The sequence below is a fragment of the Mus caroli genome, unplaced genomic scaffold (assembly GCF_978045245.1).
Source record: "Mus caroli unplaced genomic scaffold, Mus_caroli_1 scaffold_2, whole genome shotgun sequence".
NCBI classification, from domain to species: domain Eukaryota; kingdom Metazoa; phylum Chordata; class Mammalia; order Rodentia; family Muridae; genus Mus; species Mus caroli.
This window is the reverse complement of record NW_028227257.1, coordinates 52,124,142-52,145,155: the sequence shown is the minus strand read 5'-3', so window position 1 is coordinate 52,145,155 and position 21,014 is coordinate 52,124,142. Positions and strand designations below refer to the sequence as shown.

The 21,014-nt window shown below is 41.8% G+C and overlaps 1 protein-coding gene across 1 annotated transcript in view; it reads left to right on the top strand.

Moving 5' to 3' along the window:
* The window catches only part of Acoxl (acyl-CoA oxidase like), a 291,722-nt gene that overhangs the window by 14,121 nt on the left and 256,587 nt on the right, over nt 1-21,014 (top strand). The window contains 5 exon segments of the mRNA XM_021179280.3: nt 234-317; nt 4,174-4,260; nt 5,029-5,127; nt 14,037-14,146; nt 18,637-18,769. Coding sequence (XP_021034939.1) covers nt 234-317; nt 4,174-4,260; nt 5,029-5,127; nt 14,037-14,146; nt 18,637-18,769 — 513 coding nt within the window.

Sequence of the window (21,014 nt, the reverse complement as noted above, 5' to 3'; positions counted from 1 at the left end):
AATAAAAGGGAAAAAGAATCCTTGAATACCACACCCAGATTAGCCAGAGGCCATACTGACACAAGATGAAACATTTATTTTCCAAAGAGCGATGCGAATATTTCCCAACTTAAAATTGCTTTGTGTTGCTTTATTGTGGAAGTATTATGTATATCACATATTATTTAAAATGTAAATTTCAAAGATCAGCAGACCATGAGTAAATCTTCACATTGGGTCTATTTTATTTTCAGGAAGAAAAAAGGAAGAGGTTCATCAGCCAAATCCTTGTCCTGGGAGAAGTGCTCTGTATGGTGGATGTGTCCATGTCTATAAAGGTGAGAGGTTCTGAAAGCTCAGCCTAGAGGAACTCACACTCCCTGGGTATGAGAAGGAGTGGGTGACATCACCATGAGCTCCCAGCATAGTAATTAAACAGGTGTCTGAAAAGTGGTCCACAGCATGACTCATCCCCCCACCTTCCCCTGTCTCCATCATCATCTAGTCTTTGTTGTTTGTTTAGTTTTGAAACAGAGTTTTCCTATGACCTAGGCAGGCCCTGAACTCCTGCTTCTGTCTCCCAAGTGCTGGAATCACTGGTATATTGTTTTTGCATATTGTTTTCAATTATATACATATTGTATATTAATTGTTATTCTCACTTGTCTTTCTTTTCTTTTTCTTTCTTTTTTTTTTTTTTTTTTTTTTTTGAGACAGGGTTTCTCTGTGTAGCCTTGGCTGCCCTGGGACTCTATTTGTAGATGAAGCTGGTCTCGAATTCACAGAGAGCCACCCACTTCTACTTCCCAAATGCTAGGATTAAAGAGAGTTACCCATGTCTACCTCCCAAATGCTGGGATTAAAGATGTGGAGCACCCCACCACCCAGCTTCATTTGTCTTGTTTTCATAAAGACAGTACCATAAATGTCAGTAATTTACTTTCTTCACTTAGATACCACTGCTGAGCTGGATCTGTGTTGCTGCAGTCATTGCCTTCATTAATTTAAGTAATTTAAATATTTGATTTTGAAATATAAACTCTTTAAATTTTATTTATTTATTTATCATGTATGTGTGTCACAAAGAGGAAAGCACTACCTGCTCTCTCATCATCCCACAAGGGAGTCAGATGGTGTTAGCTACCATTGCATCACAGTGACAGAAATACCCACTGGAAACAACAGGGAGAGATGATTTATGTTGGTTCATGATTTCAGCTCATTTTGGGTGAGAAGGCATGGTGAAGCAGGTAGGACCATTGTAGCAAGAGTGTGCAGCAGATAATTGACATCATAGTGGATCAGGAAGCAAAGAGCAAGAAGTGGGCAGGGGTAATGCATCTCCAAGATGTTCCTTTTGGCATAACTCTGTGTGTGTGTGTGTATATGTGTGTGTGTGTGTGCACTTGCACATGTGTAAACGTGCATATGGAAATCCAAGGACAACCTTGGTGTCATTCATCAGCTGTATTTTTTAGTATTTTTAATGGAGGGGGAGAGGAGAGGAAGGAGAGGAAGAAGGGAGGGAGGGAGGGAGGGAGAGAGAGAGAGAGAGAGAGAGAGAGAGAGAGAGAGAGAGAGAGAGAGAGAGAGAGATTGAATGAATATGAATACGAAAGTCCCATGGCATGCCTGTGGAAGTCAGAGGACAATTTGCTGGAATCAGTTCTCTCCTTCTACCATGTAGGTTCTGGGGCTTGAACTCTATCCGGGTCTTGGCAACAATACCCACTGAACCAACGTGCTTGCTCCTAGATAATCTTTAAAAATTAAGACAGAGTCTTTTACTGGCCTGAAACTCACTGAGTAGACTAAATTGGCTGGCCAGTGTGTCCCAGGCATCCTCCTGCCCATGTTCCCAGCACTGAGATTACAAATGCCATGTCATAGCACCTGAGTTTTTCACATAGGTTCTGGGGATCAAACTCAGGTGTTGCGGTTACAATGTAAGCACTTTCCCGACTAAGCCCTCTTATCCCATTCAGGAGTCTTTCGTAATTGTCTATCAGGTTGTGGCTTCAATGTAGGATTAAGGTGAGGACAACCAGCACTTGGCTCTGATAACCAGAATCACCTTCTCATCCCCATCTGTCAGTTGGGGCTTTGCCAAAGCTCATCATTTGTCTCTTGATAACGCCCTGATATCAGATGCCAGCCTTTAGGCATCTCCAGTAGTGGCCTGTGGAGGCTTTGGTCAGCTCTTTTTGGGAACAATGTGGTTATTGCTCCATACTCCTGATGTGATAGCCATCCCTTTTCTTATCTAGATCATCAAGAAAAGAGAGACACACCTCAAACAGTACATGTTGTTCGAATGGGCTTCCATCCACATGGCAACTCAGCCAAAGGCTAGGCTTTTCTCCCTAACCGTCAACTCATCAACTTGTTTCCAGAATCTGTACTGGATCTCTCCACCTCTTTCCTCACAGTCTACCATGTTCTGCCATCACCACTACCTGCCTGCCTGACTCAGGCTAGAAAAATGTCTGTGTTCCTCTTAGGAGGCACTGCTGTAAACATGTCTGGCCAGAGGTCACTCGCTCAGGTCCTCCCTGGTACTCTTCCTGTACTGTCTGGCTTGATCGTGTTGTCTGCCATTTGCAGAATGTGGTTTTTCGAGAGAAAGTCCCCACACTTTAATTGATTGTATGAGTGGATGCAACACAGATTTTATAAGCTGGTCGATTTCCTTTGATGGTACAGGCTCACTCTGGCCCTAGCTGAGTACTAATGTAGCTAATGAATGGGAGCTTTTCAAGGGTGGGTAAACACACACAGACACACAGACACACAGACACACACACACCCCAAAACAAAACAACAACAAAAAAACAACCATTTTTTCCCAGGGAAGAGGGAAAAGTTAAAAACCTAGGAGGAAATGTATCATATAATGTATACATTCACCATTAGCCAAAGAGGAAAATTCAACTTGTCTTAGTTTGAGTATCGTCTTTTAAACTAGACACAGAGAAAAAAAAAATATACCGTTTGAATTGATTCCATTTCCCAAATGTGTGGGCACAGGCTGGTCATACAGTAAACAGTGACCTTCCCTCTAAAATAAAATAAAATAAAATAAAATAAGGTCGAGTTTAAACTTGATAGAGCAAAACAGGCTTAACTGACACACCTAAAGAACTCATCAGGCCAGCAAGACATGACTTCTCGAATCTCTTGGTTGTCTTCTTTCCTCAGCCCTATCTTTTCTACCTTGGCTTCATTCCAGCTCATGGAAAGATGGCAGTCAGCTGGCTCGGGGCTCCATTACTCTGGATTTCATTGTGTCTCGGTGGCACTTGGGATGGCCCCATTGAAACCCTCAGTCTATTTCTGAAGCCTCATGGATGATGTAGCTCAGCTAGATGTAGGTCACAGACTCATCCTGAAGCCACCTGTAAGCCATTCAGGCTCACTCTTGGGAGGGAGGGTCTTCAGAGGAAACTCAGAAAAGGAATGCTGAGTTCAAGGCCAGCAAATCCCAACATGCTTCCACCCACACCTTTGTCTTTGATGTCAGCTGGCTTGCTCCTTCCATGTGGCCTTGTTCTCAGTGCCTCTTCTTCCTCTTTGTATTGGCCAGTTATTGTCAACTTGACATAAACTAGAGTCACCTGGGAAGAGGGAACCTTAACTAAAGAACTGCCTCTCTATCCAACTGGCTTATGTGGCAGGCCTTGATTAATGTTGAACATGGGAAAGCCCAGCCCCATTGTGGTGGTCTCACCCTGGGCAGGTGGTCCTGGGGTAGGCAAGAGCAAGAGGAACAAACCATGGGATCAAGCCAGTTGGTGACTTCTTCAATGGTCTCCACTTCAGTTCCTGTCTCCAGGTTCCTGCCTTAAGCTTCCTGCCTTGGCTTCCCTCCATGATGGCTGCAACCTTGAAGCTGGAAGAAACGCTTTACTCTCCGTAACTTGCTTTTGATCCTTATGTCTATCGTAGCAGCAGAGATCAAACTAGAGCACCTCTCCTCTTCCTCCTCCTTAAGCCCCTGCTTGCTCCTCCCCCTCCTCCCTCCCATTTTTTTCCTGTCAGCAACACTTTATCAGGGCTTGTAAAGGGGCATAAAAAGACCTGTGTAGCACTGAAGGATGCTAAGAGATACCCCTTGAATGGAGTTTCCCAGTGCGTCTAGTTGTTGTTAAGCTGTTGATTGTGACTAGTCATTGTCTGTACTGTCTTTGTTTCTAGTGTGGAATCCGTTTTTTGTTATTTGGTGGTGCAATCAGCAATCTTGGAAGTCCTGAACATGTTATCAAGTGGTTTCGGCCACTCAAGGTATGATGCTTGCCTTAATAGACTGCTTTTTTCACAAAGACTTTAAAAAAATTTCATAGTACTTTTATGTGAATGTACATTTGAATAAAAAAAAACCCAGAATTAGAATCTGTAAAATTTTGTCCCAAATGAGAATTTCAAGACTATCTTTTAAAATATTTTGCTATATTTGGCATATTCTTCTTTTTAAAAGACTAAAAAAATATATATGGGGCTGGAGAGATGGCTTAGCAGTTAAGAGCACTAGCTGTTCTTCCAGAGGACCTGGGTTCAATTCCCAGCAACCACATGGCACCTTACAGCTGTCTGTAACTTCAGTTTCAGGTGATCTGGCACATATTCAGGTAAAACACCAGTGCACATAAAATAGAAATAAATACATTTTAAAAATTATATTTAGGGTTGACATTTTTGCTTGAATGTTTGTCTGTACACCACATGAGTGCCTTGTGCCTTCAGATATCAGAAGAGGGTGTTGGGTTCTCTGGAACTAGAGTTATGGGTGGTTGTGAGCCACTAGGTGGGCGCTGGGAACTGAACCTAGGTCCTCTGCAAAAGCAACAAGTACTCTATACCACTGAGCCATCTTTCTAGCCTCATCTGTCATATTTCTAAGCTTATAAACCAACTACATTTATGATTTTTAAATTTTATGATTGTCTCCAGCTTTCTTCCCCTTTTCTTGCTACTATATAGTTAATGGCCCAAGGTCTTCAGTTAAAGGTCATCTGAACAACTAACTCTCTTTTAATATCTCATGACCTTTAGGAGCAGAAGTATACTGGGATGTTTGCAATGACTGAGAAGGGCCATAGGAGCAACGTGAGAGGGATCCAGACTGAGGCCACCTTTGACCGTGACAATCAGGTAAGGAATCGGATTCCTGTTTCCTGGTTCAGTGCATCAGGGGACCAGTACAGACCATCAAAACTTTCCTGAGCCTGGCTTCACATCCTCTGTGTGTGCTCTGGTGAGAAGCAGAGGCTCAGAACAGCATCTGACTGTTTTAGAGGTGGGAATGAGCTCAGGCTTTGGACAGCAATAGCAGCCAACATTTAAACACTCCCTGCCACCAACAGGGCACTACCTCCCACTCTGTACATGTACTCTGTAGTTTCCCCCTGTAACATTTCCTAGCTATGTTGTTCTTTCCAACAGTAGTGTATGAAGAAGGGAAGAGATATCTTTGTTCTTTCTGTCTGTTGCACATGACAGGATACCCAGAGCTGAGGCTTCCTGGTTAGGAAAGTCCTCTATGCTGACACAGTTGTCCCTCAATATTCATGGGGTATTATAGCTTCTAGGACCCTCTGAGAATTCTAAAATTACACAGAAGCTCAATTTCCTTATATAAGTAGCAGAGTGTTTGTGTAAGACCTACCACATCCTCCTGTATACTTTATATCATTTTTGATGCCTTTTATCAACTAATATGGTACAGATGTCATATACCTGTTGAACTGTATCATTTAGGGAACAAGGATAAGAGAACAATGTCTGCTGATTGTCAGTATAGGTGTAATTAATATGTATATCAATACATAGTTGGTTGAATCCAATGATGTGGGATTCATGGAGATAGATGGCCAGTTAATTGTGTTATGCAATGTTCTTTGTGTGTGTTTGTGTGAATGTGTGTGGTGTATGTGCACATGTGTGTACATGTGCCCATGTGTATGGAGGCTAGAAGAAGACATAGAGTGCCTTGCTTGATCATTCTCCATCACACGATGGAGACAGGGTCTGTCACTGAATCTGGAAGGAATTAGGCTAGCAGTTAGATCCTCCTGTCTCTTCCCCTCACAGTGTGGGTTACAGGCATGGAGGGTCACACCTGGCTTTTTACCTGGGTCTTGGGGACTTAAACTCAGGTCCTCACGTGAGCAGCAGGTATTCTTCCCCACTGAGCCATCTCCCAGCCCCTATGTGGTGTTCTTAACCATGACTTGCATGGTTTTATGCTATAGCCTGAAGGCAGCACACTGTCCTTGTTCTCCTTTTACTTCATGTGATGAACTCTGACCTTTTTCTTTTCATTTTGTCTTTGTGCTTCTATTTTTGCCATTATTCCTTTCTCTTTTCTTTAGAATGCTATTCTATCTATCTATCTATCTATCTATCTATCTATCTATCTATCTATCTATCATCTATCTTTTATCATCTATCTTCTATCATCTATCTATCTATCTTCCATCTATTATCTTCTATCTATCTATCTATCTATCTATCTATCTATCTATCCATCCATCTATCTTCTATCTATCTATCTATCTATCTATCTATCTATCTATCTATCGATCGATCTTCTATCATCTATCATCTTCTATCTATCTATCATCTATCTTCTATCATCTATCTATCTACGTATCCCTATCTATCTATCTATCTATCTATCTATCTATCTATCTATCTATCTATCTATCTATCTAGTGTGTGTGCATGTGTCACAGCATTTATGTGGAGGTCAGAGGACAACTTATTGGAGCCAGTTCTCTCCTTCTACCACATGGGTCCTTGAACTCAGGTTATCAGGCTTGGTGGCAAACACTTCTTTATGCTGAGCCATCTTGATGGCCCTCTTTTCCCTTCTTAATAATTAAATAAACATTTGGTCAAGACCTTCTAACCCTGATGTCTTGCTTCATAATAGACCCCACCAAAGCATGTAGAAGCTCTTTGAAGCTCTCTACTACTGGAATCCTCCCCTGAATAAAGACAGCCACTGTGGTTTGTCTTACTTTGTGGTTTCCTACTTGGTACTGGGTATTCCTAAGGACTCTAAAGGAGTCAGTAAATTCTAATGTGTAGCCATGTTTGTGAGCTGGGTGGGCTGGGAACATTACACAGGTGTCTGTCTAGTTCTAGTCTTCCATTTCCTCTGAGTTTGCCTTTCGGGATCAGGACGTTTTTTAAAGCAAGTTTTCTTGACTGATACATTCTCATTGGATGAGTAGCCAGTGTTTCATGTTCATCAGTTAAGCAGTTCCCGCTAGTTGAGAATTCGAGTGGTAGACAGGCACTAAGTTAAGTACTGAGATAACCAGCCAACGAACTACTGTTGTCCCTATTTCACAAACAGGAAAACTGAGGCTCACAGAGGTTAGGAGCCTGACTGTATTGAGAGAGTTAATGAGGAATCTTAGGCTGAAATGGAACTGCCTTTAAGACTTTAAGAGTGTGGCTTTCCCATCAAGCGATGGCTTATTGACCTAGTATCTTGTGAGTTTTGGCTGGCCTTTTTTTTTTTTTTTTTTTTTTCTTTTCCCAAGCTGTGATATTGAGATGACCTTGGAATCATTACTGTGAGGGAAAACCACCTACGACTCTTGTTTCTTTTTACAATTTTTCCTCAACAAAATATAATTTCTTGCCTGGTCCCATTTTCCCCAAACAGCATAAGTGATTTGGTCACCCCATGGGCCTCTGCAGCTGCCCCTTTCCGACAGGGGAACTGTGGGTAAGAAGTATGGTGAGCACTGTGTCTCCAGTGGGTGGGAGAGAGAGCAAGTCAGTTATAAGCTTTTGCCTGGAGGGAGTGTGTGTGTGTGTGTGTGTGTGTGGCTTTCCCCTTGGATTCATGGTTCTCCTTCATTTCCTCTTGAAAGCGGTGCAGCATATCAAATGATTCTCCCTCCCCTCCCTTACTTTTTTTGTTTTTTGTTGCTTTTGTTTTCATTTGTAGGGGGAATAGATTAATCAGTTGTATGGTTAGGTGTGAGGTAAGAGAGAGTTTTATTTTTAAACTTTATGCTAACTAGTACAAATAAATGAGACTTTAGTCAAAGGTTTTAATGTTTTTTATTAGTTTACATTAATTATTTATTGATTGATTATTGATGGTGTGGGTGTACAGGCACATACAGACACATGCATGTACTTCCGCACTTCTGCACTTATGTGGTCAGAGGACAATTTGCCAGACTCTGTTCTCTCCTTTCATGTGCAGTCCAGGAATTGAAATCAGATCATTGGGCTTTGAAACAAGAGCCTTACTTAAAAAGGCTTACCTTTTTATTTTGCATTATGTACCTGTGTGCAGGTATGTGGGCTATGTGAGTGTAGGTATCCTCAGAGCCCAGGGATGGTGGCTGCCTAGAGTTAGAGTTACAGGAGTCTGGCAGCTTCCTGACATGGGTACTGAGATGCGAACTCAGGTCCTTTGTAAATGCACAGTATGTTCTGAACCACTAAGCTGTCTCTTCAGCCCTCTACTTTCCTAATTTTAAAATTTAATTAATTAATTAATAATTAATTTTTAACATTTCTTAGTGTTAGCAACTCTGACCATTTTGTTGGCCTTCAAGTAATCATAATTGTAGCCAGCACACACGCTGAGCATTGTTTAGATTACAGTTTTGACTCCAGTATTTTGGCTGATACAAACCTGGGGTGTGTCAGATGTGTACAGGACAGGTGGCCTCCCGCCTTCTCCCCGGCAGCCCTGGGGTGTTTCCAGGGCTCCTTCCCTCTTCCTCCCTCACACACACAGGTTGTTTGGTTCTTCTAGCTCACTGCATGCAGCCTAGGGTTGCTCCCACTTTCAGAAGCCCTGGCTGGCCAGATAAGCTAAGGGCATTCTCGAGAGTCTTCTCTTAAAATGATTCAACTCGTCCATGTATTCTGAAAAGCCTCTGCACATGTTAAAGGTTTTCCTGTACAAACTTGTGTCAGAGATTGTTTTCTTGGGCCTCAAGACTGTATTTCTTGACCCAATGGGACAGTCTATACACTTTATAATCAGAAATCAGAGATAATCCTTGTGTGGCCAAGAGCATGTTGGCTTAGCTGACTCTTATCTTCTACATTGTCAACTTCAATTAAATGGCTAGTTTCGCTTTCTGCCATTTCCTCTGGGCCCCTGATCTATCATAGGTACCCTGTATTCAGAACTGACGCTAAGGTCAGCGCCTTCTTCAGAAGAGGTTTATGGGTAACCCATGTGGTGAGCAAGACTGGGGAGAACCAAGCCTCGAAGGCAGTATTTCCACTGGGATGCTGGTATTGGTTTCCAGACAGTAGGAAAGAGAAGCCTAGATTTGAGCAGAGACTGGAAACAAACCCCACTGCTGTTCCTGTTTCTTCAGACCAGGGTTGGTTTTGGGGTGTTTGGAGCTGGAATCCTTGGCTATGTTACTGAGACAAACTGCACAGGGATTGCTAAGATTCCTTCAGAAGACAGACTCCTTTTCAAGTGATTCTGGTCCAAGGACTTGAGCACATGACTCTTGCCTGGGACATTGGGGGACTTTATTAGATTCACTGACTAGCAAAATATTCACAGCAGGTTCTGAAACAGCTAGTCAAAGGCTTTGATGGATGTTTTCTTTTCCTTTAGAAATAAAAATTAAAATTATTTTGGGGTAATATACTAAGGAATGATAGGGCTCTTCCGGCCGGACCAGCACCGGGGTAGCTAGAGCGCAGGGTCGGCTGACACCCGCCAGCTACCCACGACCCCCGCCACAGGATTTTGAGACTTCTGGTGAGTGGAACACAGCCTCTGCTCCAATCTTTAAACAGTGACAACGACAACAACTAACCCCAGAGATTACCAGATGGCGAAAGGTAAACGTAATAATCTTACTAACAGAAACCAAGACCACTCACCATCATCAGAACCCAGCACTCCCATTTCGCCCAGTCCAGGGCATCCCAACACACCGGAAAAGCTAGACACGGATCTAAAAGCGTATCTCATGATGATGGTAGAGGACTTCAAGAAGAACTTTAATAACACACTTAAAGAAATACAAAGGAACACTGGTAAACAGGTAGAAGACATTAAAGAGGAAGCACAAAAATCCCTTAAAGAATTGCAGGAGAACACTGCTAAAGAGTTACAAATCCTTAAAGAAAAACACGATAACATAATCAAACAGGTAGAAGTCCTTAAAGAAAAACAGGAAAACACATCCAAACAGATGATGGAAATGAACAAAACCATACTAGACCTAAAAAGGGAAGTAGACACAATAAAGAAAACCCAAAATGAGGCAACACTGGAGATAGAAACCCTAGGAAAGAAATCTGGAACCATAGATACGAGCATCAGCAACAGAATACAAGAGATGGAAGAGAGAATCTCAGGTGCAGAAGATTCCATAGAGAACATCAGCACAACAATCAAGGAAAATGTAAAACGCAAAAAGATCCTAACTCAAAACATCCAAGAAATACAGGACACAATGAGAAGACCAAACCTACGGATAATAGGAGTGGATGAGAATGAAGATTTTCAACTCAAAGGACCAGCAAACATCTTCAACAAAATTATAGAAGAAAACTTCCCAAATCTAAAGAAAGAGATGCCCATGAACATACAAGAAGCCTACAGAACTCCAAATAGACTGGACCAGAAAAGAAATACCTCCCGACACATAATAATCAGAACAACAAATGCTCTAAATAAAGATAGAATACTAAAAGCAGTAAGAGAAAAAGGCCAAGTAACATATAAAGGCAAGCCTATCAGAATTACACCAGATTTTTCACCAGAGACTATGAAAGCCAGAAGATCCTGGACGGATGTTATACAGACACTAAAAGAACACAAATTCCAGCCCAGGCTACTATACCTAGCCAAACTCAAATTAACATAGATGGAGAAACCAAAGTATTCCACGACAAAACCAAATTCACACATTATCTCTCCACGAATCCAGCCCTTCAAAGGATAATAACAGAAAAAAACCAATACAAGGACAGGAACCACGCCCTAGAAACTACAAGAAGGTAATCCCTCAACAAACCTAAAAGAAGACAGCCACAAGAACAGAATGCCAACTTTAACAACAAAAATAACAGGAAACAACAATTACTTTTCCTTAATATCTCTTAATATCAATGGACTCAACTCCCTGATAAAAAGACATAGACTAACAAACTGGCTACACAAACAACACCCAACATTTTGCTGCTTACAGGAAACTCATCTCAGAGAAAAAGATAGACACTACCTCAGAATGAAAGGCTGGAAAACAATTTTCCAAGCAAATGGTATGAAGAAACAAGCTGGAGTAGCCATTCTAATATCTGATAAGATTGACTTCCAACCCAAAGTCATTAAAAAAGACAGGGAGGGACACTTCATACTCATCAAAGGTAAAATCCTCCAAGAGGAACTATCAATCCTGAATATCTATGCTCCAAATACAAAGGCAGCCACATTCATTAAAGAAACTTTAGTAAATCTCAAAGCACACATTGCACCTCATACAATAATAGTGGGAGACTTCAACACACCACTTTCACCAATGGACAGATCATGGAAACAGAAACTAAACAGGGACACAGAGAAACTAAGAGAAATTATGAATCAAATGGATCTGGCAGATATCTACAGAACATTCTATCCTAAAACAAAAGGATATACCTTCTTCTCAGCACCTCATGGCACCTTCTCCAAAATTGACCACATAATTGGTCACAAAACAGGCCTCAACAGATACAAAAATATTGAAATTGTCCCATGCATCCTATCAGATCACCATGGACTAAAGCTGATCTTCCATAACAAAATAAATAATAGAAAGCCAACCTTCACGTGGAAACTGAACAACACTCTTCTCAATGATACCTTGGTCAAGGAAGGAATAAAGAAAGAAATTAAGGACTTTTTAGAGTTCAATGAAAATGAAGCCACAACATACCCAAACTTATGGGACGCAATGAAAGCATTTCTAAGTGGAAAACTCATAGCTCTGAGTGCCTCCAAAAGGAAACTAGAGAGAGCACACATTAGCAGCTTGACAACATACCTAAAGCACTAGAACAAAAGGAAGCAAATTCACCCAAGAGGAGTAGACGGCAGGAAATAATCAAACTCAGGGGCGAAATCAACCAAGTGGAAACAAGAAGAACTATTCAAAGAATCAACCAATCAAGGAGCTGGTTCTTTGAGAAAATCAACAAGATAGATAAACCCTTAGCCAGACTCACTAGAGGGCACAGGGAAAGCATCCTAATTAACAAAATCAGAAATGAAAAAGGAGACATAACAACAGATCCTGAAGACATCCAAAACACCATCAGATCCTTCTACCAAAGGCTATACTCAACAAAACTGAAGAACCTGGATGAAATGGAGAAGTTCCTAGACAGATACCAGGTACCAAAGTTGAATCAAGATCAGGTTAATGATCTAAACAGCCCTATATCCCCCAAAGAAATAGAAGCAGTCATTAATAGTCTCCCAACTAAAAAAAGCCCAGGACCAGATGGGTTTAGTGCAGAGTTCTATCAGACCTTCAAAGAAGATCTAATCCCAGTTCTTCACAAACTATTCCACAAAATAGAAACAGAAGGTACTCTACCCAACTCATTCTATGAAGCCACAATTACTCTGATACCTAAACCACAAAAAGACCCAACAAAGATAGAAAACTTCAGACCAATATCCCTTATGAATATTGATGCAAAAATCCTCAATAAAGTTCTTGCTAACCGAATCCAAGAACACATCAAAACAATCATCCATCCTGACCAAGTAGGTTTCATCTCAGGGATGCAGGGATGGTTCAATATACGGAAATCCATCAACGTAATCCAGTATATAAACAAACTCAAAGACAAAAACCACATGGTCATCTCGTTAGATGCGGAAAAAGCATTTGACAAGATCCAACACCCATTCATGATAAAAGTCTTGGAAAGATCAGGAATTCAAGGCCCATACCTAAACATGATAAAAGCAATCTACAGCAAACCAGTAGCCAACATCAAAGTAAATGGTGAGAAGCTTGAAGCAATCCCTCTAAAATCAGGGACTAGACAAGGCTGTCCACTTTCTCCATACCTATTCAACATTGTACTTGAAGTCCTAGCCAGAGCAATTCGACAACAAAAGGAGATCAAAGGGATACAAATTGGAAAAGATGAAGTCAAAATATCACTTTTTGCAGATGATATGATAGTATATATGTGACCCTAAAAATTCCACCAGAGAACTCCTAAGCCTGATAAACAGCTTCGGTGAAGTAGCTGGATATAAAATTAACTCAAACAAATCAATGGCCTTTCTCTACACAAAGAATAAACAGGCTGAGAAAGAAATTAGGGAAACAACACCCTTCTCAATAGTCACAAATAATATAAAATATCTTGGTGTGACTCTAACTAAGGAAGTGAAAGATCTGTATAATAAAAACTTCAAGTCTCTGAAGAAAGAAATTATAGAAGATCTCAGAAGATGGAAAGATCTCCCATGCTCATGGATTGGCAGGATCAACATTGTAAAAATGGCTATCTTGCCAAAAGCAATCTACAGATTCAATGCAATCCCCTGAATCCCCTGAATATATCCGCCTGAATATATGTCCGTGCACGACGTGTGTGCACAGTGCTCAGGGAGGTCAGAAGGAAGTCTTGTGGAACTGGAATTACTGATGGCTGTGAGCCACTATGTGGGTTCTACAGAGCTGAACCCGGCTCTTCTGCAAGAGCAACAAGTGCTCTTAGCCTCTGAGATGTCTCTCCAGTTAGTCTGAACTCTCTCCTTTTAATGATGTTTGCTGCTGGGGAGGAAAATGTACCCCAACAGAAACCTGAGTCCCTAGCACCCTGTGGGCTCCAAACAAGGAAAACCTTGTCATTGCTTTTCATTCTCCTTCAGGGTGGGGGTTAGGGATGGGCCAGGTGTGTCTGAGCCAGCCCTCACCCCCTCCCCAGAGCAAACCGACAGCATCCTTACTCTGCCCCCTCCAGTTCTGGAAATATTTAAGGTTTATGTTTTTGGCCAAGAAGTAGCTGAGGCCGTCTGTAGGATGGTGCATGCATAGCTTTCCCTTGAATCTATTTTAATTCTGTTCCCTCCAGGTATGAATGGTGCGGATAATGGAATTTTGATATTTGACAAGGTTCGGATTCCCAGAGAGAACCTGCTGGATAAGTGAGTACTCTTCTCCTTAGTGTCTGTACAGATGACCTACTTGTTCCCGCAAATGAGGCCCTGAGTTTTGAGATCTCACTGTCTGCAAGATTGAGCAGTCATCTTCTGAGTGTTTCAACAACTGGAAAAGGTAGATAAGCAACTAGAGAAAAGGTCAACTGCTCCAACATGACATTGGTCATATGTAATGATTGATACAATTTAATGGGCATTCCTAGACTTTTCTCTATGCCAATATATCTAAAGAAGGAGAGTTACATTAGAATTTTACAGAATATCCATTGATAGATCCTGTTCTTCTCAGAACTTCTAATTTCCATCTGACATTGAATATCAGATGTACCAAAGTACCATGTTAACTAGTCTGTAAATTATGTACCCAATCTCTTGTTTTTGGATATTTATCTTCCTTAGAGTTTGGCAAGAATAAACAAACTGATGTGTGCTACTTGCTTCCCTTGTGGGTGTGAAAAGTTATGATTACCACCTTTCAAGTATAATCAAAACACATCGAATGCATGCATGAAATCCTCAAAGAATAAATAAAAAATATTCTATTAAAAAAAATCACTGAGAGGGAAAATGCCCAGGCAGTCACAGGGCAGTCAAGGTGCATCAATGAGGTGAGAGGTTCTTTCTCTGGTAAGATCCACAATGGCAGTCAAGGTTAAATATGCCTTTCATATATTCTATGCAACAGCACTTGCCTTAGTGCCTCAGCTGTGTTTCCTGTGAGCTGTAAACCCTGGGCCACAGCTGTACTTACATCACTGGTCGAGCCGGAAGTCTGGGCATAAATAAACTGCCTTTTTGGCTTGCTGTGGATTTTCTCTTTTACATAACTTTGCTACTTATAAGTTCATGTCCACAAATAAATGTAGTTGATTACAAAAGTTAAAGAAATCTGTGTGGGAAACAAACTTAGAATGGACAAAATTCTCTCTGTGTCCCACCCCATGAACTGTTGGTAAATAGAACAGAAACACTGAAGACAGATGTCCTGGAAAGTCTCTGCAGCCAGCAGTGCTTGTGAAAGTCAGTTCGAGGCCCATCGAGGCCCAGTTCTAGCCTTCCCTAGAGGTCTATTTCCTAGCACTTGGTAGCATCACCTGATCTGGAGGATGGAAGAGGAAAGGGGAGTCAGGATGGGTGACTCCCCATATCCCATCACCCTATTCAGACCTTAGTGGGTGACTCAGCCTCAGATGACAACTGGCTAAGGCTAAGGGCTCACCAAATGCAGTAGGAGTCAAAAAGTCAGATTCAAGTAGAAAGAAGAAAGCTGGTGGGCTTGTATTGTTTGTAGGTGATACATCACTTTGACGAGCAAGATTTTATTTATAACATTATTTTATTACCATTTAAGTTGTCCCCCACACTGCAGAACAACAGTGGCCATATGTTTTTTTTTTAAGATTTATTTATTTATTTTATGTATATGAGTACACTGTAGCTGTACAGATGGTTGTGAGACTTCATGTGGTTGTTGGGAATTGAATTTAGGACCTCTGTTTGCTCTGGTCAGCCCCACTCACCCCAGTCAGCCTTACTTTCTCAGTCCCTGACTTGCTCCAGCCCAAAGGTTTATTTATTATTATAAGTAAGTATACTGTAGCTGTCTTCAGATGCACCAGAAGAGGGTGTCAGATCTCATTACAGGTGGTTGTGGCAACTACAACTATCATGTGGTTGTTGGGATTTGAACTCAGGACCTTCGGAAGAGCAGTCAGTGCTCTTACCCACTGAGCCATCTCGCCAGCCCCCATATGGGGTTTTGAAAGAGCAGTCTTTTGGGGGTCTTGGTTCATCGGTGATTAGAAAGTGAACTAGTTAACAGGTATAAATATAAATAATTCAGCAAGTCTCTAAAAATGTCAGCTGCCACTTTATTTTTTGAAGAAATTAATAAACTCATCCTAAAATTAATAGGGAAACCTGAATAAAAGCAAGCCATCTTGATAAAGAAGAACAGAGTGGGAGGATCACACTTGGAGTCTGAACGCTTGTGACAAAACTGTGATAATCTACATTGTATGGCATTAGGATCAGGGTAGCTATATGGTTAATGGAGTAGATTAGTCTACAGACAAATCCTCATGTTTATTGATAATTACTAGACCTCCGGAGCACCAAGACAAAGAGGAAACAAAAGTCTTTTCAGCAAATGGCTGGACCCTTATCTTATACTACCCAACATACAGTTAGAAGTCAATTGGGGTATACACTTAGTGACCTTGGTCTCATCAGCGAGTTATTAAATATGACACTAAAAGTACAGCCAACTGAAGAAAAAGTAGGTCAATCAGAGTTTATAAAAATTTTTTAAAAAGTGACAATCTTTTGAATTGAAGAAAAACTTATAAATCAAATACATCAGAAGGGCCTAGCATCGAAAGGACCCAAATATAGCTGTCTCTTGTGAGACGATGCCGGGGCCTAGCAAACACAGGAGTGGATGTTCACAGTCAGCTATTGGATGTATCACAGGGCTCCCAATGGAGAAGCTAGAGAAAGTACCCAAGGAGCTAAAGGGATCTGCAACCCTATTGTTGGAACAACATGATGTACTAACCAGTACCCCGGAGCTCTTGTCTCTAGCTGCATATGTATCGAAAGATGGCCTAGTCGGCCATCAATGGAAAGAGAGGCCCATTGGACTTGCAAACTTTATATGCCCCAATATAGGGGAATGCCAGGGCCAAAAGAATGGGAATGGGTGGGTAGGGAAGTGGGGGGCGCTATGGGGGACTTTTGGGATAGCATTGGAAATGTAATTGAGGAAAATATGTAATAAAAATATTAAAAATCAAAAAAAAAATAAACTCCAAGGGCAAGAGTGATAACTTATATCACATATGGATGATACTTTCATTGTGCCACATCTTAGGCCACATATTTACCTGAAGTTTCAATAAACTGATTGTTCATCTCAAGAAAATAAAAAAAAAAAAAAAAAAAAAGAAGGGCCTAGCATCCAGAATGGGAAACTATCCCAGCTAATCAAGATAGACAAACAGTTAATAAACAAAATATGAATAGACATTTCTCAAAGAATATATTCAAATCACTAATAAAGAAGAAAAGAAATCACAACAATGCCACTGTCATTGGGAGACTATTGTCAAGTCACAGGAAGACACCACTCTGCACTTCGTGGGATGGCTAGGGCAAACCATAGAGACAATACTAAATGCTGCTGTAGATGCAGAGATATTAGAACCATCTCACATTACTGGCAGTACTATAAAATATCTTCATAGACTTGGAAAGTCACTTAGAAGTCCCTCAGAAGTTTTAAGTTCGGACTGGATAGATGGCTCAGCAGTTGAGAACGCTTGTCTGCTGCCCAGGTTCAGTTCCCAGCACCCACATAATGGCTCATAACTGTCTGTTACTCCAGTTCCAGAGGATCTAATGCCCTTTTCTGGCCTCAGTGAGCTCCTGTACTCAAGTAGTGTGCATAAACTCATGCCAGCATATATATACAAATAATACATAAATCTTTAAAAAAGTTTGAAGTTAAATGACCAACAGTTTTATTTCAAAATGCATGTGTGTGTATACACACACATATATGATTGTGTGTGTGTATGTGTGAACATATTTACCTACATATATACATATGCATGTATATACACACACATGCACACACATGCACACACACACATATAAACATTGTCCATGTGCTCATTGAAATGTGTACTTCTATTTGTTTCAAATAAACTTAAGCACAAATGTTCATAGCATAGTCATTCATAATATCCCCAAAGTAGAAACAACTCTAACATCTGTTAGCTGATAAGTGCTAAAAGACATCTGGTATGCCCATTGAGTAAAACATTCATTCATAAAAAATATGAAATACTGCTCTAGGCTAGAGTGTAGGCGAGCAAACCTTGCACTGAGTAAACCTTGTGCTGCGTAAAAGAAGCCAGACTCAGAGAAATATTATATAATTTGATCCCACTGTGATGCAAAGAGCAGGACGATCCATAAGGACAGAAAGTCAGTTCCTAGGGACTAGCGGGCGGAGGACCTAGACAGTGACTCTAATGGTGTGGGATTTCTCTTAGCATGGCGAAACTTGAGGAGCTGAGGGAAAATAATGGTTCTAGAAGTTGTGAATATTCCCAAACCCACCAAATCCAAATGCTGTAAACGTGAATTCTGTGGGGTGTGAGTTGCATCTCACTGTTCTTTAAAAAGCAAGCAAACAAGCGGACGTGTTTGCACAGTCAGGCCCTGCCTTTGGTTTGATGGTGGTGGTCTTTCTGCTCTTCCTTTTTTGGGAGCTGCTACTTCACTGTAGGCTGGCAGCAGTAGAGAACCTGTTCTTGTCAAGTCCTTCCCAGCATTTCTTGCAAAGCTTTCAGGATGCTCATTGCTGTGTTCACACAGGAGTCATAAGATAATCACATCTAGCAGTGCCATGCTTGTGTTGTGTTAAATCCCATCACCTTTTTTCATCTTGCTTCCGTACATCCTCACAGGTTTGGTTCTGTGACTCCAGATGGACAGTACCATTCACCTATTCAAAGCAAGAGCGCAAGATTCAATGTGATCCTGGCAACACTGACTCCTTCAAGACTAGCAGTGACTTTCCAAGCTCTGGGCGCCATGAAGGTAGTTGGCACTGATTTTTAATTAACTTCACAGTCAGTTGTTTCCAGAATGAGCAACAATGTCAGATGCTAAGATTCTCAAGCCACAGTCAATATAATGGGACCAGAGATATTCGTTATATGCTAAAGAGGGCCAGTTAACAATGAATATAGAACATTTCTGCATCCTTGAGACTACATTCCATCCATCTGCATCTCAGATGTGTGTTGATAGGCACAGTTGGAAAAGCAGCAGAATTGTAAAAGATGGCCCAGAGAGACTGTCTTATTTAAGACCTGTACAATGTGGGATGACAGCTCCAGGAGGGGAGAGCAATGCATGATTTTTTTCATGTTTTCATTTTCTGTTCTATTGAACATTATTATGGGGATAGCACTGATTACCCAGTGGATCTGGAGAGCCACAGTTCCTTCTGGGTGGTCTGATAGTCTGGCATGCATTCTTTGTTCCTATCACTGTAGCTATGTGAAGATGAGTGTGGGCCTTGAATTCAGAGACGCTGTATTCCAGTCTTATCTCGTGTGTCCAGAAGTGGGACTGTAGGGACGTCATCAGTTCTCTCTGAGCCTTAATTTTCTCATCAATAAAATGGAACTGATGGTGGTGGTGAGGTAAGAGGAAGGACCAAGAGTGCCAAGTTCCTGGTGCAGAACAGCAACTCTGTAGTTCAGAGCTGTCAGTAATGTGGTTCTTACTGATGCTCCTGCTGTTACTGGCAGGACAGAAGCTGACTGTAACAAGGAATGATTGGTTGTTCCCATGCCTATAGAACTTGTTTCCAAGTAGGGCAATCTGAAATGCCTCGGGCTCTTGGGTATCTAGAATAAACAACAAACTAGAATTGTCCACCAGTCTGCCCAACTAGAAATTAGCTAATGAAATTATCCCGAGTGCTAGTCAACTTTCTGTTCCTGTCTGGAGGGTTCTGAGACAATTGACTTATAAAAAGGAAAAGGTTATGGAGTTTCAGCCCACAGTCAGGGATTCCACTGCCATAGAGCATTGTGGGTCCAGGGAATGCAAAGAATGCTTCTTGTGTCATGGCGTCTGGGAAGCAAAGAGTCAGGAAGGGCTGTACCAGTCACTTGTCTCTTGCTACGACAAAATTCCCGATAAGAAGCAGATTGAGGGAAGGAATGCTTTCTTTTGGACCTAAATTTCCATCGTATATGGTTTAGTATGGGGGGGTGGGGGCGGGGAAGGGGATGGCGGCAGGAACAGGAGATAGCTGGCCACACTGTGTCTGCAGTCAAGAGGCAGAGAGTGGCAGAGGCTTGTGCTCAGCTCCAGCTTACTCTCCCACTTTTATCCAGCCTAGAACCTCCCCTGGGATACTATTCACATGTAGAGTAGAATTTCCCACCTCAGTTCCCCTAATCTAGATAACCCCTGGCGGGCATGCCTGGAGGATTATTTATGTGGAGATTCTCAATCCCACCAAGTCAGCAGTCAAGACAAACCATCTCTGGGGCTGAGCTCGCTGTAGTGTTGAGGGTACATCCAGAGCCATCTTGCTTCCTTCTGTCCTTCCTAGATTCTAAAGATTCCACAGCTTTCCATCAGTGCCACAGGCTAGATCCCAAACTGTCAACACATGGTTTGGGGACCAGCATTCAAGGTCCCAGCTGTAGTGTTCAGGCCAAGGGGGATTCTTCACAGAGCCTAGATGGGGGCTCTGTGTATACTGCCTTGTTGCCCATTGAATGACATTTCCAGTGGATACGTTGCATAGAGAGTGTCCCCAGCACAGATGTTTCAGAGATGCCCTCTCGGCGGCTCCACTTCCCCTGTAACTCAGACGAGGGACGGGTGTTTCCTCGGCTGAAACCTAAGATGTTTCTGATCCTTCTGCTGTTGCTGATGAATGGAAAATGGATCCTTCCCTCCTGCGTGTATTCTTGATGGATTATGAAACTGTCACCCAGGCTGCTCACAATGATATTAACTCAAGGCTGGGCATGCCCAGTCCTTTTAAACTTTGCCCAGATGTCTGACTTTTCATGACTATCTCTCATTTCCACGACATTCCTCAGTACATTGAGATTGCTCTCAAAGGCTTGCCGCAACAGCCATCCTCTCCTTCGTGCCCAAAGTGCCGTGCTCAATTAAATGATCAAGAAGAACAGGAGGAAAAAGAAACCAAGATATTTTGGGTGGGGAGTCAGAGAGGGAGGAGGCTTAAAGGACCTTCAAAGCCTACTTGGGGGGGGGTAGCTGGGAAGCCTTTCCCAGCAAGAAAGGGAGA